The sequence below is a fragment of the Phyllostomus hastatus genome, unplaced genomic scaffold, assembly GCF_019186645.2.
Source record: "Phyllostomus hastatus isolate PE091 unplaced genomic scaffold, TTU_PhHast_1.1 phas_contig_551, whole genome shotgun sequence".
NCBI classification, from domain to species: Eukaryota; Metazoa; Chordata; class Mammalia; order Chiroptera; family Phyllostomidae; genus Phyllostomus; species Phyllostomus hastatus.
The window spans coordinates 998,127-1,016,515 of record NW_025333909.1 but is presented as its reverse complement, the minus strand read 5'-3'; the positions used below and the strand labels follow the sequence as shown (position 1 = coordinate 1,016,515).

Sequence of the window (18,389 nt, the reverse complement as noted above, 5' to 3'; positions counted from 1 at the left end):
ATGGCGCGCTTCTGCATCCTCAAAGTCAGCGGCATAGCCACTTGCTTCAGCCCTCACATTTCCTTCTCTCTGTAGTCAAATCTTTTCCTACCTCCCTCTGCCTCCAACTTATAAAGAGACTAGTGATTACACTTAGGGCCCACCCAGATGATCCAGAATAATCTCCCCATCATGAGATCTTTAATTTAATCATGCCTGCAAGGTCCCTTTTGCCATATAAGGTAACATTCATAGGTTCCAGGGATTCGGACCTGAGATGTTTGGGGGCCATTATTCAGACTTCCACAGTAGGTCAAAATTCATCAAGCTGTGTAATTAACATTTGTGCATTTTCCTGTTCCTAAATTATACCTCAGTCGAGAAATGCATATGCTCCTCGAAAAGAGGTAATGATTCAAGCTCAATCACAATAATGAATTAAAGACCTACCAGATCTACTTCCTGCTGAGAGGACCGTGGACCTGAGTGCAAAGAAGGAATGGGCCTCAAGTGTAAGTCTGAAGACAACAGTGGACTGAAGGCAAGTCCGAAAGTACATCCATCCTGACTATTCACCTTGCCGACAGACACCAGCCTTGGCAAGTATATGACTCTTTTCTATATGTCCAGCGTTAGTTTCAGTCACACTATGGTCCCTGCAGAGTCTGGGCTTCTAGCTCTACCTGATAACCCCTGAGAAGGAAAGAGTTACAGCCACTAAGAGATAAGGCCCTGAGGTGCATACTGGCAAGGAATGAGAAGGGCGATGCAGCTAGCTGTGTAAGAACACCCTGTTGTGGAGGCTAGAAGGCTGCATCTATGAATAGATGCTAAGGCCAGCCCAGTTCTAAGGGAAGTTTGGGTGGGGTACTAGGGTCCTGTGTCTCTACATTCTCCATGTCCACAAAGCACAGGCCTGGGCCCTGTGGGAGGGACAGTCAAGTAAAGAAGATAGTTTTTATTTTTTTAAGATTTTATTTATTTGTTTTTAGAGAGAGGGAAAGAGAGGGAGAAAGAGAGGGGGAGAAACATCTATTTGTGGTTGCCTCTTACATGCCTCCTATTGGGGAACCTGGCCCACAACCCAGGCATGTGCCCTGACTGGGAATTGAACCAGTGACCCTTTGATTCACAGGCCAGCACTCAATCCACTGAGTCACACTAGCCAGGGCCAAGAAGATTACTTTTGTTGCTGCCATTATGGGGATCCTGGTGGCTGGAGGACAGAAATATCTCTAATTCTATGAGCCGTCCTATGAGGAAGGGGAAGCTACTTACAGCCTAGTAGTTTCAGAGATTGGAGAGCATCAAGAGCAGTGGTGGGGAGAGTAGGGGGTGGGAAGGGGAGGGTTTATTCCAAGTGGGGGCAATGCACATGTCAATGACCTATTCCCTCCACATGCAACAGCCTGCCAAGAGAACCTGTTCTGGGGCCAAGCATCCTTTGTTACCTGCTCTCCAACAGGGAAAGAAGTTCAAGGCTCACATACACATATACTCACAGCTCAGTACACTCATCCCCCGCTCCCCTACCTCCACTCCTTCTTACAGGAGATTGAGTCCTGCTGTGCTCAGAAGCTGGGATAATCTGTGTTTCTGAGCATTAGAGTCCCAAGTCCTAAGGGGTGGGGGGCTGCGTAAGAGGTGCTCTTTTCCACACCTTTGGCCTGTAGCTGATCAAGAGATAGAGAAAGACCAGTGTGACACAAAGCTCTCTTTTCAGAAACACAAAGGCTTATATTGATACTTTGAGGCCTCTTATTTCTATCCCTCCGTATGCTTTTTCTTTAAGGCCTCTGACTCTGCTTTGACCACAGTCCTCAGGTTCAAGGCTTCCCATGGCCAAAACTCTGTATTTCCCCTTCTCAAGTTTCCCTGCCTTTAACCCTATCAGCTTCAAGCTTCCTACCCCCACCCTGCCCCAATATGAAGAACCTGCTAATTTTTTAGCCACTAATCTTGTAGCTACTAATCTGCTTTCCCAACTTGTGGCACCTGAGCTATTTATAAAGCAGCATTTCATGCTAACCCCCCACCCCCCAGAACCATATTCTTCTCCCCTGATTCCCACCAATCTGAGCACTCAAAGGACCTTGGGTATAAGAGGCTGGGGAGGGAGGCATAGCAACCAGAGCTGGAGACTGATGTGAGCTTCATCTCCCTCTCTTTCCAGATAATAGTCCAATGTCCTCTATTTCTAGCCCATACTACGCCCCACATACCTTGCCCTTAGCATCCCCCTTAATATTATCAGGGAGCAGCCCTGGATGGTGTGGCTCAGTGGATTGAGTGCTGGCCTGTGAACCAAAGGGTTGCTGGTTTGATTCCCAGTCACGACACCTGCCTGGGTTGTAGGCCAGCTCCCCAGTAGGGGGCACATGAGAGGCAACCATACATTGATGTTTCTCTCCCTTTCTCCTGCCCTTCCCTCCTGTCAAAAAAATAAATACCCTAAAAATATTATCAGGGACTTTAGGGACATCTTTCCTGACACAGCAGCAGGCATGCAGGCTGAGAGACCCTGCAAGAGACCTCTGGAAGCTTACCTAAGCTCACCCCAGGGACCAGACCTCATATGCATCAAAGGGAAGCACTAGAGAAATATCTTTCTTTCTTTTTTTTCCAATTAAGATTAGAAATAGTCACATTTATTTTTCTGAAAATCCAACTATCTCAAGATTTTAAATATTATTAAATATATAAGTTCATGAGGGTAATGACTATTTCTTTCATTCACAAAACACAGAGCCAGCCCTATATCTTTCCTTTAATAATTGTTTTTTTATTGTTCAAGTACAATTGTCTCTACTCCCCCCTGCCCCACCCACCCCCATCTCCCACCCTCAATCCTACGCCCCTTTGGTTTGTCCATGTGTCCTTTATACATGCTACTTGATGACCTTTCCCCTCCCCTCCATTATCCCCTTTCCTCTCCTCTCTGGTTACTGTTAGTTTGTTCTTTATTTCAATGTCTCTGTTTATATTTTGCTTGCTTGTTTGTTATCTTCCTTTCTCTAATGGTCCCCTTCACCAGGGCCTAGCCCCTGGGACCTGGGTGAGAATAAGGAAGGGAGGATTTGGAGAGGGCGATGAGAATAACAGGCAAGTTCAAGAAAGGCTTTCAATGCCCATAGCAGTGTCTGCCACCAACAACAAAGAGCACAAGGGCACCAACTGTTTGTCTCTCACACCTCTCCTTTCTCAGCTGGGGGACAAGGCCACCGTGATGTGACCTCAGGCTCAGAATCCATTGTAGGAGCAAAAGCAGACAGGATCTGTTTATTTGTTCATTCATTCGGGTAACTAACAAAGATGTCTCACAAAGATGCCTACACTGTGCTAGGTGATGTCCAGCTTCATCCAGTGCAATTTTCTCTCACAGTCTTCTGGATGGAGACCTGTCTCCAGCCCCTTTACAGACAAGTTTCTTCTCTCTGAAGCCTTCCAAGAGTGCCCTAGCTATTCTAGAAAAGCCAGCACTTTCTGAAGATGGACAGTATAGTTAGCCAACAATTTGTAAAAAATAAAAGCAGGGAGGTATACAGGATGGGTGGGAGTATGGGTGAATAAGTACTCTTGGCAGGAGAGAGAATAGAAATGGCACTTCATGCTGAGAAGTGTCAATCTAAAGAGGAAAGGTTACTTTACACTAGGAGTGCCAAGGAGAGGAAGGGACAAATGATTGAGCCTTCTTCCTTCTTTCCCTCCTCCCAGAAAAGGCTCTACATCAACTCCATGGTCAACATTTCCAGGTAAGTAAGAGCTCCTTCTAATTCTCTTATCCTGGGACTTGTCCCCTACCCAAATTCAAGTACTTGCTTTTGCGGCAGATTGGTTTTCCACCTCCCCCAATTTGTGGCTTGAACTCTACCCCAGTTACCTCCTCCTTTGCACCGTTGCATGCTCCTCAGGTGTCTTCTAATTCTAGGAGTATTTCCTTTTCTCCCCACTTACCCTTCTTTCCTCTCCCTTCCTCTCTTCCTCCCTTCTCTCCCAATCTTCCTCCCTATTCTGTTTCTGGCTTTCTCCCCATAGGGTGTTTTTTTAAGATTTTATTTATTTATTTTTAGACAGAAGGGAAGACAGGGAGAAAGAGAGGGAGAGAAACATGAATGTGTGGTTGCCTTTCATGCACCCCCTACTGGGGAGCTGGCCAGCAACCCACGCATGTGCCCTAACTGGGAATCGAACTGGTGGCCCTTTGGTTCTCAGGCCGGCACTCAGCCCATTAAGGAATCCTAGGTCTTGATCTTGGTGTTCTCCCTCCAACCTTATAACGGGCCTCTCTCCTCCAGCTTGAGGTTCACTACCACGGCAAACCCATCTCTGTCAATGTTTGTATCAGCAACTGCACCAGCATGCTCATCAAAAAAATCAAGATTTCAGGTGAGCTTCTTTTCCTATCCTCCTACACCTGGTCTCAAAACCACAGATCTTTTTCTAAAACTCTGCCCCCCTCATCCAAATCTGCATTCAGCTAGGCTTTCCCACCAATGCAGGCATATTGAAATTTACTCATCTTTGTCCATGAGTACATCATGGTGCATCATGCATATTTTATAAGGTCATTTCTGAGGGCAGTAAGTTGAGGGCTCGAGGATGACTGATTAATTATAGTCATGTGATTTTCTTGCCTGTTCAGTTGACCAGATCACAGATGTTGTTCTGTATTCACTAGACAAGTACACCAAGACTGTGTTCATTCAGGAGTTCATGTGAGCTGGGGCTGGGGCTGGGGCTGGGGTTAGACAGCCAAGGGGTGGAGGGGAGGCGGGAAGAGGGCTGAGTGCTAGAGGCAGAGGAGAGGGTTGGGGAAAGAAGAAAGTGGGTAGAGCCCAGGACTGAGAAAGATCAAAGTGAAGGCCGACATGGATAAAGGGAAGAATTCCCAGGAGAACTAGAGGGAGGACACCCACAAGAGGATCATCAAAATGCTGAGAGAGGACGGTGGTATAAAGATTTCCCATCAGAGCAAATTGTTCCCACTTGCCACAGTGAGACACGACAGCTTTCTTGGATAATCCAGTAGGTTCGTGCAGTTGTAGAAGATAATGTTGGGAATGAAAGTACACTTAGTTGGCAAACCTAGCCTAAATTCTCTTCTTCTCCTCTCAAAGGGAGACTGTAGCTGCTAACTCTAGTTTCTCCAAGAGCTTTGGAGTAACCCCACTGCTGGCTGCCAACTGCAAGAAACAGGGCTTGGCACTGGACAGAAAACTCAAGCATGGTGATACCAATCTGGCCTCTAGCATGATATAAGCTCAAATGTTACTCCCAATGTCCATTTTCTATCTCCAGCCCATTCTGCATGCCATATATACAATTGTGAGGTTTCACCTTTAATAAAGCCTACCTACTTTTTAAAAAATATCCCCAGGTCAGTGTTCACAGATCCCTCCAGAACCGAGGGCCAAGAGTTAGCCAAATAATTAATGCCCATGAGACCAAAGGCAGGCTTAGGTCATAGGCAACAAGAAAGGAAAAAGTGGAGATAAAAAATTCCTAGGTTGTATATTTCACAACCCACAAAGGTCTTATACATGTACTATGTTTCCTTTATAAAAATCCCACTAAAGTAGGCTGTAAAGTTGTTCTTGTCCCATTTTATACCTAAGAACCTGAAGGCTGAAAGAGATGAAGGAATTTGTGCAAGCTGCTGTAGCTAATAAGTGGCAGAGCCAGAAGGGATTCTAGTACATGTCATCTGGCTCTAACACTGTGATCTCTGCAGTACCTACTCCCTGGGGAAGACAGAAATGGATGAAAGACTAGGTGATGAGAAATGGAGGAAAAGGAGGACAAAAAGGAGGATGATATGATAGGAATTGATAGAATACTATCAAGTCATTCATTCGGCCTTATGACTTCAAAAGTCTTTGTGTTAGATGTGTGTCCCACGAAAAACCATCTGCCACACAAGCATTAATTTCCTCTGCCTCTCCCCATAGCTTATCAATTATGTAGCTATAGGTGATTATAGCAAGGAAGACCCTTATAAGTCATCCAAACAGCATTATTTTATAGAGGATTGGCATCCCAAAGCAATGAAGAGAACTTCCCAAGAATATACACCTTTCTGTATCTTCTTTTTCAATCAGCAGGGTTTTTTATTGAGCACCTATTACATGTGAGAGAATACAAAGAAGTTTAAGACTATCTCTGCTTTCAGTCAATGTACGGCCTGGATGGGGAACAAAGAGGAATGCAAATGCAATGTAACAGTTAAATGTTGCTGCATGTGGTTCAGATCATAAATCCAATAGAAACTGAAAGCGGCCAACATAGCTGGAGAAGTTTTCCTAGAGGAGATAAATGAGCTAGATTGTAAATAATGTGTAGAATCTGGAAGAAAAGAGCATTCCAGATTGAGAGCATAGCAGGAGCAAAGGCTAGAAGGTGGGAATCCGCGTGTCACATTTTGGGCATGGCAAGAAGATGGGTCCATTTCTGTTGTCTCCCAGGTGTTAGGGAGTTAGGGCAGAAAAAGTTCAAAAGGCTGGGTGGGGCAAGATTGTTAACAGTTGTGAAAGCCAAACAGAGTGCTTACAGTCAGAGAGGTAGGATCTGGTAAAGAAGCAGAAGGTAACATGGTAAAACTGGATTTTAGGAACAGAAATGTGATCCCAATGAGGAGGAGAGAGTAGAACCTGGGAAACCGGTTGGAAGCCAAAAGGGACACAGGAAGGGACTGGGGGACGTGGTGAATTACTGCCCCCCCTCAGCTCCCCTGACAAATGCACACTGAATACTGCCACCTCCAGTCTTCGACCTGGAATGAACAAGGAGCTGCTGAGGATCCTCGTGTCCTACAAAGTCAGAGTCAATCTGATGGTGTCCAGTGGAGGGTGAGTGAGGGTTCAAGGTCTGTCTGAGCAAGCGTTGGGGAAGCTGAGGGTTTCTCCCTTCTGCTTCCCTCCCGATTGGACTGACCCAGTCAAGCTGTTCCCCAGCCTTCTCCCAGATCAGGTTCCCTGTGAGCTCAGTGAGCAAACCACCTTCCCTTCCAGAAACCCATCCTATGGCTAAGTTGATCTCACCCCCCAGTAAAATTAGATTGCCACTTTCCATTTCCAGCTGCTACTGTTATTTTTTTTTTAATTTTTAGAGAGTTTTCTTTATTTCTTTTTAGAGGGAGAAAGCGAGGGAGGGAAGCATCAATGTGTGGTTGCCTCTTGAGCACCTCCTACTGGGGACCTGACCTGCAACCCAGGCACGTGCCCTGACTGGGAATCGAACCAGTGACCCTTTAGTTCTCAGGCCAGCACTCAATCCACTGTGCCATACCCCCCAGGGCCAGCTGTTAACTTTATAGTGTCATTCTACCCTCAGCATCCTAGGCAACCTGACAGCCAGGTAAGAGACTGTGTGGAGAGGGGACAGGGGCAAGAGGGGAGGATGAGGAGGTGAGGAGACTAAAAGAGTGCTAGGGAGTGTGAGGCCATCCGGGATGGGGAAACTGAGGGAGATAGGTTCAGGGAGTGGACTTGAAGGGAAATCTGTAACTCTGCCTTGGGGTCCTTGCAGTGATGTTGGTGTGGAGCCGCCCCTGATCCTGATGCATCCAAAGCCATGTCATGGTGACTGAGCAAGTGGGACTCACAGGAACAGTGGGCCTCCTGGTTGGGGACCAAGCAGTTGTGACCTCATGGGTTCAGAGACTAGCAGTTTGGGTGGAGATTGAATAGCAATAGGCAGGTTGGGTGTCTAGGGAAGTTGTGTGTGGAGGGGAGGATGGCAGAGGGTAAAAACGGGAGGGGGGACAGGAACAAGACATTTCTTCAGAAAATGAAGAGCTTCATTTTCCCCTCCCTCTCCTTGCTTGCTGCAGAGGCTGCTAGGTAAGGAAATGTCAGGCCCAGGAAGTCCCATGCCCTTCCCCACGGCCATCCTCCATTTTATGATGGTAGGAATATGAAAAAGCTTCCTGGAGTATCGCTTTCAATATGTTTGTAGTGAAAACTTATGATTGAGCTTCGTGCCATTGTTTAGTGCTTTGCGGCTGCCCTCCCTTCAGTTTCTGTATTCCCTCTCTCCATCCCTGGTCCTCTCGCGAATCGCCCTCCCCCTTCAAGCCGTCCATTCCTGCTGCCCTCTTGCACTTTCTTCCGTCTTTCATTCTTCGATCCCTTCCCTCCATCCCTCCTCCGTTGTTATTTCCCCTCCAGTGTTCAAGGGGGACATTGGTGTTGGGAGGCTGGGGAAGGGGCAAGTGAAGGGAAACTATCGCGTGTGGTCGATGGGTGGGTGGGTGAGTGAGTGGGGGAGCTACCGAGAGGGGGCAGAGGATCTGAGCTGGGAGGCAGGGAAGGGATTGCTTCTATGATATCGGGAAAAGGAAGGAATGTGGAGGATGCCCAGAAACTGCTTCCTAACCCTGCATGCCCCTCTGCTGCTTCTGCAAGCTCTGAGGACAGACTCATCCAGGAGTTTACCCAGTAGGATCCTGGCGAGGAAGAGAGCCAGGAGGCTTTGGCGGAGGAGGGGGACGAGGGGAGCTGAGCACCTGGCTCTGGCGCTTGCGTGGGAGTGCTGCTGTAATGCTCTAATAAATCAGCTTGTCCACACGTGGCTGGCGATCTCTTTTGCTATCTTCTTCTCCAGGAGGGTAACGGAACTACTGAGGATGAGCGCCCCCTTCCTCGTCAATAATTAGATCACCCTGTAGCAGGTGCTTTCCACGTAAATGACCCTAGCCTTCCTTCTGGCATGCTGCCAGCCCTCTGTGAGTCCTTCAAGTTTCCCTCTGGGTGCCACCCACTGCTTTGGAGGAGGGACCTGCTGCAGCTGCCTGCCAGTGGGCACAGCTATGCTCCCAGGCCGAGGGATGGTGCAAAGGTGATTTGAATAGTGGTTGGACAGAGAACACTGTGTGATTTCAGGCAGCTGGCCGCAATACACGCCTTCACACACAGCGAGGCCCACTGCAAGGACGGAAGCTTGGGCCTGGAAACTATCCAGGGACCGCCCCCCGCCCACCCCCACCCCAGCCCTCCTCCCCACGCCTGCAATGGTGTCTGTGTAAATCCAAACTCCTGTTCCTGGAGCAGCAGGGCGGTGGGAGGTCTCAGTTGGGCTTGTGGAGTAAGATCTGACAGTATGGAATGGTGTAGAAGGTTCTCGGGAGAATTAATTTCCTCCTTGACCATCCCAACAAATACTTTATTTATCTGCCTCACAGTGGGGCACCCGCTTCATGATCCAGAGCTTCAACTGCACTGGCCAGCTGAGCCCACCACCAAGGCTCATGCGGTAGGTTTTGTCCCCTTCTGAGCTCCACTCACTCACCCAGGAATTCTCCTCCTCAAAGTTACCTGTTGTAAGTGTTAACAAATTGAGCAAGATCACCTTCTCAAGGTCGTTCTCCAATTACAGTTCTAAGGCTGCCTGGTATTGGGGGTAGAGGAGAGGTACAGAGCGAGTCTCTCTCCTTTGCAGGCAACCATTGGAATTGACTTCCTGTCTAAGACAAGGTACTTGGGGGACTGAATAGTGCAGGTTCACGCTCTATCACTAACCTTCTATGTCAACCCTTTAGGCATATGCATTACCACCCTGGACTATTTGTGGATAAAGAAGAGAAGGAGCCCTGGCTGGCGTAGCTCAGTGGATTGAGCGCGGGCTGTGAACCAAAGCATCGCAGGTTCGATTCCCAGTCAGGGCACATGCCTGGGTTGTAGGCCACGGCCCCCAGGCCTCCAGCAACCATATATTGATGTTTCTCTCTCTCTCTCTGTCTCTCTCTCTCTCTGTCTCTCTCTCTCGCCCTCCCTCCCTCCCTCCCTTCCCTCTCTAAAAATAAATAAATAAAATCTTTTTTAAAAATCACATTTCCTTTAAAAAAAAAGAAGAGAAGTAAAAGCATGAAGCCTCCTCAAATTACCAACCCTTCCCTGTTTCTCGTTCTCTCTATCCTCATCTGGACTCCAACTATAACGCAGACAAAATCCAAGAGCTCTTGAATCCTTAGATCTGCTGCCCTATAGGGTCTTCCTTAATGGAAACAGTACATTGACATTGGACCTGTCCTAGGATGGTTTGTGGCTATAGTAGCCACTTTTTAGGGGCCCAGTTTCCTTGACTCTTTTTATTTTTCTTTTATTAACTTCTAGCCTTTCACAGCCTAGTTTCTTGTCTACCTTTGTCTGCCTTTGTCTTATGCAGGTTCAACTGCAACCACGGGACACAACTGGCCAGAAGCCCTTTTGCAACCTAATTCCTAGCTGCATTATGCTTTTTAAAAAGATTTTATTTACTTATTTAGAGAGCGAGGGAAGGAGGGAGGAAGCGAGGGAAACATCCATGTGTGCTTGCCTCTCACACGCCCCCTACTGGGGATCTGGCCCACAACCCAGGCATGTGCCCTGACTGGGAATGGAAGGGGCGACCCTTTGGCTCCCAGGCCAGTACACAATCCGCTGAGCCACACTAGCCAGGGCCCTAGCTACAATATGATTCAATTATCACAGGGGTTGTCTATGACATCACAAGGGGGTGCTGTTTGAAAAACAGATTGAGGTAAGCAATAGGGAGGTTGATAGAAATAGCAGAGAAGAAGGGCAGGTACTTTATTCTCTCCAAAACTTCACTAAATGTTTCAACACTCTGCAATACATTCTCTTGTACATATCATGCTTTCAAAGAGACAGATAAGTGGGCAGATGTTCAGGCAGAAAGAGGTGATGATGTCGTCATCATGTTGATGGGTAACAAGATTGATCCAAACAAAAGCTATAGTGTAACTACAATTTTTTTCTGCCGTACCTAGAGATCAGTCTCTATGGGGAGGGTCTACTATGCTGTTTACTCAGGAGGAGTTACCAGTGTCAGGGATCAGAAAGGTCATGGGTTCAAGGCTTCTAGGGTTTCTGGTACTAGGGAGGCATCATTACACCTCAGAAAGATCTAGTCCTATCCGCTCTGAGTCGGAAAGGGTCTTACTATTGTCTGGTCCCTTATGTAATTCCTCATTTGTCAAGGCACGTCTCTGCAGAAGAGGGGGAAGAAAAACCCAGAGACCTCAATGTGATGTTTGTTGAAACCGGTGCTAAAACCAGGTGCAACGTGCAAAATAACCATCCCTTACGGTAATTCCATGGCACTCCTGGCTCTGGCCACCCACCGCTGCTTCCTCTTTTGGGTAATCTTGGCTTGTCCTATTGTGGAGTAGGAGTAATGTTCATGTCCCCATTATACAGAGAAAAGGCCCAGAATCATGTCTTTGAACCTGACCTCCCTTTTTTTCCCCCTTTTGCACATCACCATTCTCTCCCTCCACCCCCATTCCCTCTCTGTCTCTTTCTCACAGCTATTCCTGTGCATGGCTTCTGGCCTTCCTTCCGAGAGTGATTCATCCCCACTGAAGGAAGAAGAGTGTCCTTTCTTCCAGCTTTGCTGGAGTGGGGAGTGTACAAGCAAAGCAAACTTCCCTTGCTGAGTTGATGGCCAGCCAATTTTTCTCCCTGATATTTAAGAGGCAAGGGACTAACTTCAGTCCAAAGGAGCTCCCTGGTTCACCTGTAGGTGAAGGGGATTGTAAAGTCAGAATTCCTCTTCTGTGTCTCCTAGAAGCTGCCCCTGGGAGTTGAGATGTGGCCGCAGTCCCCTCTCTCTTACCTTCCTTAACACACTTCAGTGGTTAAAATCTACCTGGAGCCCTCCGATGACTCAGGCATCGAAAGCCACTGTTCCTGTTGATAGCTTCATTTTTTAAAAACAAATTTTATTTTTTAGAGATGGGGGAGGGAGGGAGAAAGCGGGAAACATTGATGTGTGAGCAATCCATTGATCAGTTGCCTCTCTCACGTCCCCAGTCAGGGACCTGGCCCACAACCCAGGCATGTGCCCTGACCAGGAATTGAACTGGTGATCTTTCAGTTCGAGGGATGACATCCAACCCACTGAGCCACACCAGCCAGGGCTGTCCGCCTAATTTGATCCATTTATTGCATTTGGGCTTTTCAGGACCAGTCCTTCCCCCTCCATCCTCAGGGTTATGGTTTAAATACTTGGCCAGTTACTAAGCTCCGGTCCAATTCTGGGGCTTAGAAGTAAAATGGAAGCCCTGGAAGTGCCATCATGTCTTCCATGACAGCATCTCACGGCTATAGGTGGTAAGTTCTTGCAGGGCTTAGGAATCCCACCTCGCCTTCTCTGACCGCCAAGACACCTATAGGGGATGCGGTTCTACAGCACCTGGGGTACCTCGAAGGCTGATACAGTTCATTCTCAACTGCTTTCTTATCAACACTCTCAATAAACAACTGGTCCTTTCGCCTCAGCCTATTACTCCTTGTGCCTTCTCCACGCTCTACCTATACTTCCATAATGCAATTGTGTCATCTGGTGCTCCAAGTACTGCAGAGCAAGAACCAGTTTAGGGCAGGAGGGGTTTTGCCTCTTAGGCCTATGGTACCCGGCTGGGTCTTTTTACAGTTCACTACTCTTAGATGAGTTGTTAATCACAGGGAGAGGCTTGGATCTCAACATTGAGTCCATTCACTCAATGTGCCTGTGTGCAAGCGTCTTTCCCAGATGGCCACTAGGGGGCAGGAGAGCAACAAGGATTGCCCAGGAAGCACAACAGCTAAAGGAGTTCTATGTCCAGCTCTGCTCACAAGAATGTTGCTACCCAACAGTGGCACCAAGCCTCTATGTATCACAGAAGAGCTGGGACGGAATTTCTAGGAAGAGCCAGAACTTCCTCATAGAGATATATTGCTACTATTTAGAACGGTTTCCCATAGTTGAAGACCAATTTACCTTATTTCAAATTTTCAGGCTCCACCTTGGACCATCAGAATCACTCTCCAGGGGAAGGCCCTGGAAGTATTTAAGCTCTCTAGGATTCTTTCAAGGCAAATTTGGGACTTTCATCACAGGGGCACTTCATCCGTATCTCACTAGAAAACTAGCTATTCTGAATGGGCATTTTGAACATGGTATACAGTGTGGCGTGGAATCTCTAACAGTAGACTGTAAGCAAGGAACTCAGAACCTGGCAGCTTATTTGGGGGCTGGGGTAAAGGAAAGGGGGACGTTAGCTGTCAGTACTACTCAACCTACAACTTGGAAATTGGGAACCAAATTCTTACTGCTGTCCCTGAAAAGAAATGCATCTAAGGCCCTCCCTTAGTTTATGTTCCAGATCATAGAATCAGGGAAAAGAGAAGACAGAACTATATTAATACTGTACCCTGCAGAGAAATGTCCCAAGATCATGGGGAAAAGGCACATTTCCTCCACTATCCCTCCACCCGATCCGATACCATCCCTCAGTTATACTGCAGCTAAGGTTCCCAGGCCTCCCTGATGTTCTGGGCAGATAGAGACAATTGTGAAGCAGGTGTAGCATTGCTCTGTTACTTCCAGCGGCTCCTCTTTGGAAGAGCTTTTATGTTTGCCTCGAAAGTATTTTACACTCGGTGAGTATCATCCAAAAGTCACACTAACATTTCTTCAGCATCACGTTTTACTTTTTTGGAGAATAGGAGGGGCAGGAGGGAAAACGGGGTCCCCTTGGAGTCTCCAAAGTGTATGAGACTCTGTGAGAGTGTATGTGGCTTCCCTGAGGCCTGGCCAGCTTGTCCTAGAAGATTCCAAGTGGCTGGCTGTGGCTTGCAACTCTCTAGTGTACAGTCCTCTCTTTTTGGCGATGATAATCTGGGGGAAAGAAGAAAGACAAGGAGGAAAAAGCAGGTGATTTTCAAGCCTGAGCTCCCAATTCCCCACTCCCACCAACTCATGGGGCCTCCAGCAATCAGGATTTAAAAGAATTCCTACTGCTGGCCCTTCCAGGTAAGGGACACTTACTGTAGGGAAAGAAGCGGACACGCATGCTGATTTCCCGGGCTGTCTTCAGGATCTCAACAGCCTGAAAGAAACACAACAGCTTGTACAAATAAGATATGACTCAGGACAGAATAGCAAGAGGAAGAAAGTCCTTTGCCACTCCAGCCTTCTGGATCACTAATAGCTGCTTTCCTCCAGTACACATCCTCAGGAGAGATTCTTTCTTATGAAGTTGCACACAGAATGAGCAAATCCCGTCTGATCTGTCCTACTTGGGATCGCTTCCTGCCTCACCACAGCCCAAGCGCTGTGCTCACCTTGCTATGCTCAATATCTTGGAAGTCCACATCATTCACAGCCAGGACTTGGTCCCCTTCCTGAAGTCCTGCTCGATGTGCATCAGAGTCAGGGATCACCTGTTGGGAAGGAGAGACTATGTGATTGAGGTGCTATGCAAATGGAAGGTGCTACTGTTTGTGTGTGTGTAAATGTGGGGAAACATGCTTGCCAGGTTGGAAGTGTTTTTGTTTTTTAAGATTTTATTTATTTTTAGAGAGAGGAGAAGGGAGGGAGAGAGAGAGGGAGAGAAACATCCACGTGCTAGAGAAACAGTGATTGGTTGTCTCTTGCACATGCTCAGACCAGGGACTGAACCCACAACCCCAGCATGTGCCCTGACCAGGAATCGAACCAGTGACCTTTTTGCTTTGCGAGATGATACCCAAACAACAAAGCCACACCGGTCAGGGCCCAGGTGGGAAGTTTTAAGTGGGAAAGGTCGTTCCCATTATGCCCTTCCTATGAGTCTACAAAATCATCCTTCTCCAAGGCCTTGAGACATCATGATTCTGCAATATAACAAAGGGAAATAGCTACCCATATTGCCTACCAGGTGCACGCACCTTGGAGATGAAGATGCCTAGCTGGGAGGCCTTTCCTCCTCGGATGTTGAATCCCAACTGCAAGACAAGAGCACAGAATGGGGGCTCAATATAGACCACAGACACAAGAATATCTAGTAGCATCACTATATGATAGCTGGGATACGTGTCCCTCAGAGAGAAGTCAGAAGTTGTGGAAGTTGCATCTCAGCTTTTCTGCCCAATAAAGGTAGTTTCCTCACCTCCTTACCTGCTTTTAAATCTGTCCTCCCAACCACGGGTAAGTTCTGGGCCCAGTATGGACAAATCTAGACTGGTATAAGATGAATTGTACTTGTTCCACAAGCTCACCTGAGCTCCAGGGGGCTTCTTCAGTGTCACAGTTCGGGGCAGAAACTGGGTCAACTCATTGTTGTAGTCTGGGTGGTATACCCTCTGCAAGACACAGCAACCCCAGAAATCTTACTAGCGGTTTTAGACTTTATGTCCACTTTCATCCAGAACACACATGTATCTCCCTGAAGTTAGGAAAAGGTCAAGTCATGGACTTAATTTAAATAGACCAGATAACACTGTCCAAATGGACTGATGGATAGCGTGGGGACATGCTAGCAGTCCAGTGGCTCCCCACTTCTTTGCCTTGAGAGAATGGAAACTGGGGCTCTGAGTATCCAGAATTCTGTGATGTGAATGGACTCTGGCAGAAGGATTCCATAAGAAGCGTCCAGTGGACCCAGTTGCTCAGAATCCAACTTCTGGATCCCTTGGCTACAACAAAGGCTGATTCATTCTCCCTCGAGCTTTCTAACCGTGCTATCCTATGTCTAATATGTCATCTTATGCCCATGGGGGAAAATCTGCTATTCAAGAGTACAGATGGTTCCCACCTCATGAGGAGGAATCCATGCTGGGGGATTCTCATAGGCTGGCAGGAAAACCACTGGGTAGTCATCATAAGGAATCCGGCTGTCCATCTTTGGCAAGGCTCTGGAATGGAAGGGTGAATCGAAGCTGATAAAAATGGCTCAAAGGGGACAGCAGCCTAGCAACTTTCAAAAAACAAATCCAACCTATCCCAGGCCGTCATCCTATGGTCCTAGCCCACTTCTAGGGGACAGATAGGTGGAAAGAGGAAAGAAAAAAGATGGAAGAAAACAGTGAATTTTACTGGATATCTGGATGTCAAACAACCTGCTAGGTCCTGTATAGAGATGATCTTTCTTATAACACTCCTGCGAAACAGATGTTACTGTCTTCAACTTACAGAACAGGCAAGCAAGAGTGCGTCTAAAAAGATCTATTTTCGAAATCCGAGGGAGTGCCGACTCCAACGATCCACAGGGAGTCGAGGCAAGGCACCGCCCCACATTCTGTAGATGTGATCGGTAATGGTGGAGATCCCCAGACCGACCCTTCCTTCACCACTAGCCACCTCTGAATACGCTCCTCGCATCCGGCCTGAGCCCCGCGTATTCCTAGCAGTAACTGCCGTACTATCTCACCCGCCAACAAGCCTCAGCCAGCTCAGGTTCCACTCGCTGCCAATTCAGCCCGAGAACCGGAAGCAGATGCCGTGAATGGCAGGTAGGGGCGGGATCAGCGTGCGACGCGCAGGCCCAGAGCTTCCCAAGAGCGTCCCTCACCGCACGCAGACGCGCTGGCGGCTCCCGCTGGCCGTCTGCGCTCCGATTGGCTGGCGCCTCCAGGACTAATTTGAAACTTGGCGGTTAAATCTCCGGCTGGAACAGGGCAACAGGACACCGGGGAAGGTACGTTTAGTTTGGCGAGTTAAGGGGACACGACTTAGCCCAGGATTTGCCTTTCCCGGTACCCTGGGGCAGTGGGTCCTTGTCATCGTCTCCGCCGGGGGTTTTCCTTTGCATTTCAGAGGCCACTTCGCTGTCTTCAGAGTGTTGGACTGTGCGACAGTCCTGCGGTGGCCAAATTGGAGGGAAAGTGACTCTCCAGCGCCAGCGATCCCGTTGCAAGGAGGAGGCTCCCTCACCTAACGCGGAGTCCCGCAAACCATCTCCCACCCCCAGCGGAGGGCCGGAACTAAGGGAGGAGCCCTCCCACCCCTGCGAACCCACCCAAGACTCATCAGCAAGCCTATTTTCTTTTGTTCCCCTCACAGACGGTGCTGAGGTAGGATGATGAAGGAAGAGGTGAAGGGAATTCCTGTAAAAGTGGCCCTGCGATGTCGCCCTCTGGTCCCCAAAGAGATTAGTGAGGGCTGCCAGACGTGCCTTTCCTTCGTACCCGGAGAGCCGCAGGTGCGTAGCAGAGTCCGGGGCCGGCGTCTGAAAACCTGAGGCCAAATGACAGTGAGGGGCGTGGTCTGGCCATTCGTTATTTTCTTACTCCTTGTCCCTGTCCCTTGCCTTCTCTAGGTGGTGGTTGGTAACGACAAATCCTTCACCTACGATTTTGTGTTTGACCCCTCTACTGAACAGGAAGAAGTCTTCAATACAGCAGTAGCACCACTCATAAAAGGCATATTTAAAGGTGAGGCTGCTCCGTTCTCCAAATGGTTCTTGAGCGTATACTTTGTGTCAGGTAATGTGCTTGGATGTTACAAATGCAGGAATGGATGAAACATGAGTCCTGCCTTCAGAAAGCCCACAGCCTAGGAATTAGTGCAATATAACTTGGGAAACAATCGTGTGCCCTTGAAACTAGTTTTGTGCTCTATTTGCTTTCTGTAGTTCTGCTGCGCCTTCACTTTTATGTATTCTGTTTTTGTTTGTCTTGGGACCTCATTAGATTCGAAGCTCTTTGATGGGTGCTGGTGATAATCAGTTGCCAATCTACTTGAGGCCCATGCACTTGCAAGACCTGTGTAAGGATTTAGAGATAAATAATATAGCTTCCAGGCCCTGGAGGAATGCAAACCTCAGGGGTAGGAATAGAAGTAGATGGCCACATACATAATTTTTGCTGCATTGACAATTTTAAACTTTTTGCACCCATCCTTTTTTAAAGATTTTTATTAATTTTAATTTTAATTTTTAAGGATTTATTTATTTATGTTTTAGACAGAGGGGAAGGGAGGGGGAAGAGGGAGAGGGAAACATCAATGGGTGGTTGTTTCTCACACATCCCCCACTGGGGACCCGGCCTGCAACCCAGGCATGCGCCCTGACTGGGAATTGAACTGGCGACTCTTTGGTTTGGAGGCCAGCGTTCAATTCACTGAGCCACACCAACCAGGGCTATTTTTTTTATCATTTTTTATTGTTATGCTATTACAGTTGTCCCGGTTTTCCCGTTTGCCCTCCTCCGCCCATCCCACCTCGCTTCCCACAGTCAGTTCACACAGTTGTCCATGTTTATGGATTATTCATACATTTCCTTCAACTAGTCCCTTCCCCTTCTTTCCACCATTATCCCTCTACCCCCTGCCCTCTGGTTGTTTTAAGTCTGTTCCTTGTTCCCATGCCTGTGGTTCTATTTTGTTCATTAGGTTCCTGTTACAGATGAGATCATATGGTATTTGTCTTTCACAGACTGGCTTATTTCCATGCTCTCCAGTTCTATCCAAGCTGTTGCAAAGGGTAGGAGATCGTTCTTTCTTTCTGCTGCATAGAATTCCATTGTGTGAATGTACCACAGTTTTTTGATCCACTGATTTGCCGATGGGCACCTAGGTTGCTTCCAGCACTTGGCTGTTGTAAATTGTGCTGCTATGAACATTGGGGTGCATAGGTTCTTTTGTACTGGTGTTTCAGGATTCTTAGGGTA

General features: G+C 47.8%; 3 protein-coding genes across 6 annotated transcripts in view; 2 read left to right on the top strand and 1 right to left on the bottom strand.

Moving 5' to 3' along the window:
- Nucleotides 1–8,478, top strand: ARR3 (arrestin 3). Its single transcript, XM_045847379.1, is given in 9 exon segments — nucleotides 1–24; nucleotides 4,275–4,365; nucleotides 4,622–4,694; nucleotides 5,097–5,246; nucleotides 6,741–6,824; nucleotides 7,309–7,332; nucleotides 7,504–7,556; nucleotides 7,808–7,817; nucleotides 8,382–8,478. Coding segments are annotated over 9 exon segments (606 nt in total).
- A 4,951-nt stretch (nucleotides 8,479–13,429) lies between these two features.
- On the bottom strand, nucleotides 13,430–16,286 carry PDZD11 (PDZ domain containing 11). 3 transcript variants are annotated; one of them, XM_045847502.1, is made up of 7 exons: nucleotides 16,151–16,286; nucleotides 15,536–15,635; nucleotides 15,000–15,083; nucleotides 14,670–14,726; nucleotides 14,085–14,183; nucleotides 13,789–13,849; nucleotides 13,430–13,638 (listed from the first exon to the last, which is right to left on the bottom strand). In XM_045847502.1, exons 2-7 carry the CDS (start codon nucleotides 15,620–15,622, stop codon nucleotides 13,604–13,606), a joined length of 423 nt encoding a protein of 140 aa, XP_045703458.1. In that variant the 5' UTR covers nucleotides 15,623–15,635; nucleotides 16,151–16,286; the 3' UTR covers nucleotides 13,430–13,603. The 3 variants fall into 3 exon arrangements, with proteins under 3 accessions (XP_045703458.1, XP_045703460.1, XP_045703459.1); XM_045847504.1 differs by lacking the exon at nucleotides 16,151–16,286 and adding an exon at nucleotides 16,081–16,102; XM_045847503.1 differs by lacking the exon at nucleotides 16,151–16,286 and adding an exon at nucleotides 15,913–16,073.
- Nucleotides 16,287–16,319: 33 nt separating this feature from the next.
- Nucleotides 16,320–18,389, top strand: part of KIF4A (kinesin family member 4A) — a 107,872-nt gene continuing 105,802 nt past the window's right edge. Inside the window, exons 1-3 of one of the 2 annotated variants that reach the window (XM_045847500.1) lie at nucleotides 16,320–16,417; nucleotides 16,783–16,921; nucleotides 17,039–17,153. In XM_045847500.1, the coding sequence (XP_045703456.1) occupies nucleotides 16,799–16,921; nucleotides 17,039–17,153 (238 nt within the window). In that variant the 5' untranslated portion in view covers nucleotides 16,320–16,417; nucleotides 16,783–16,798. The remainder of the gene's footprint in view (nucleotides 16,418–16,782; nucleotides 16,922–17,038; nucleotides 17,154–18,389) is intronic. The other variant, XM_045847501.1, reaches the window with a different exon arrangement.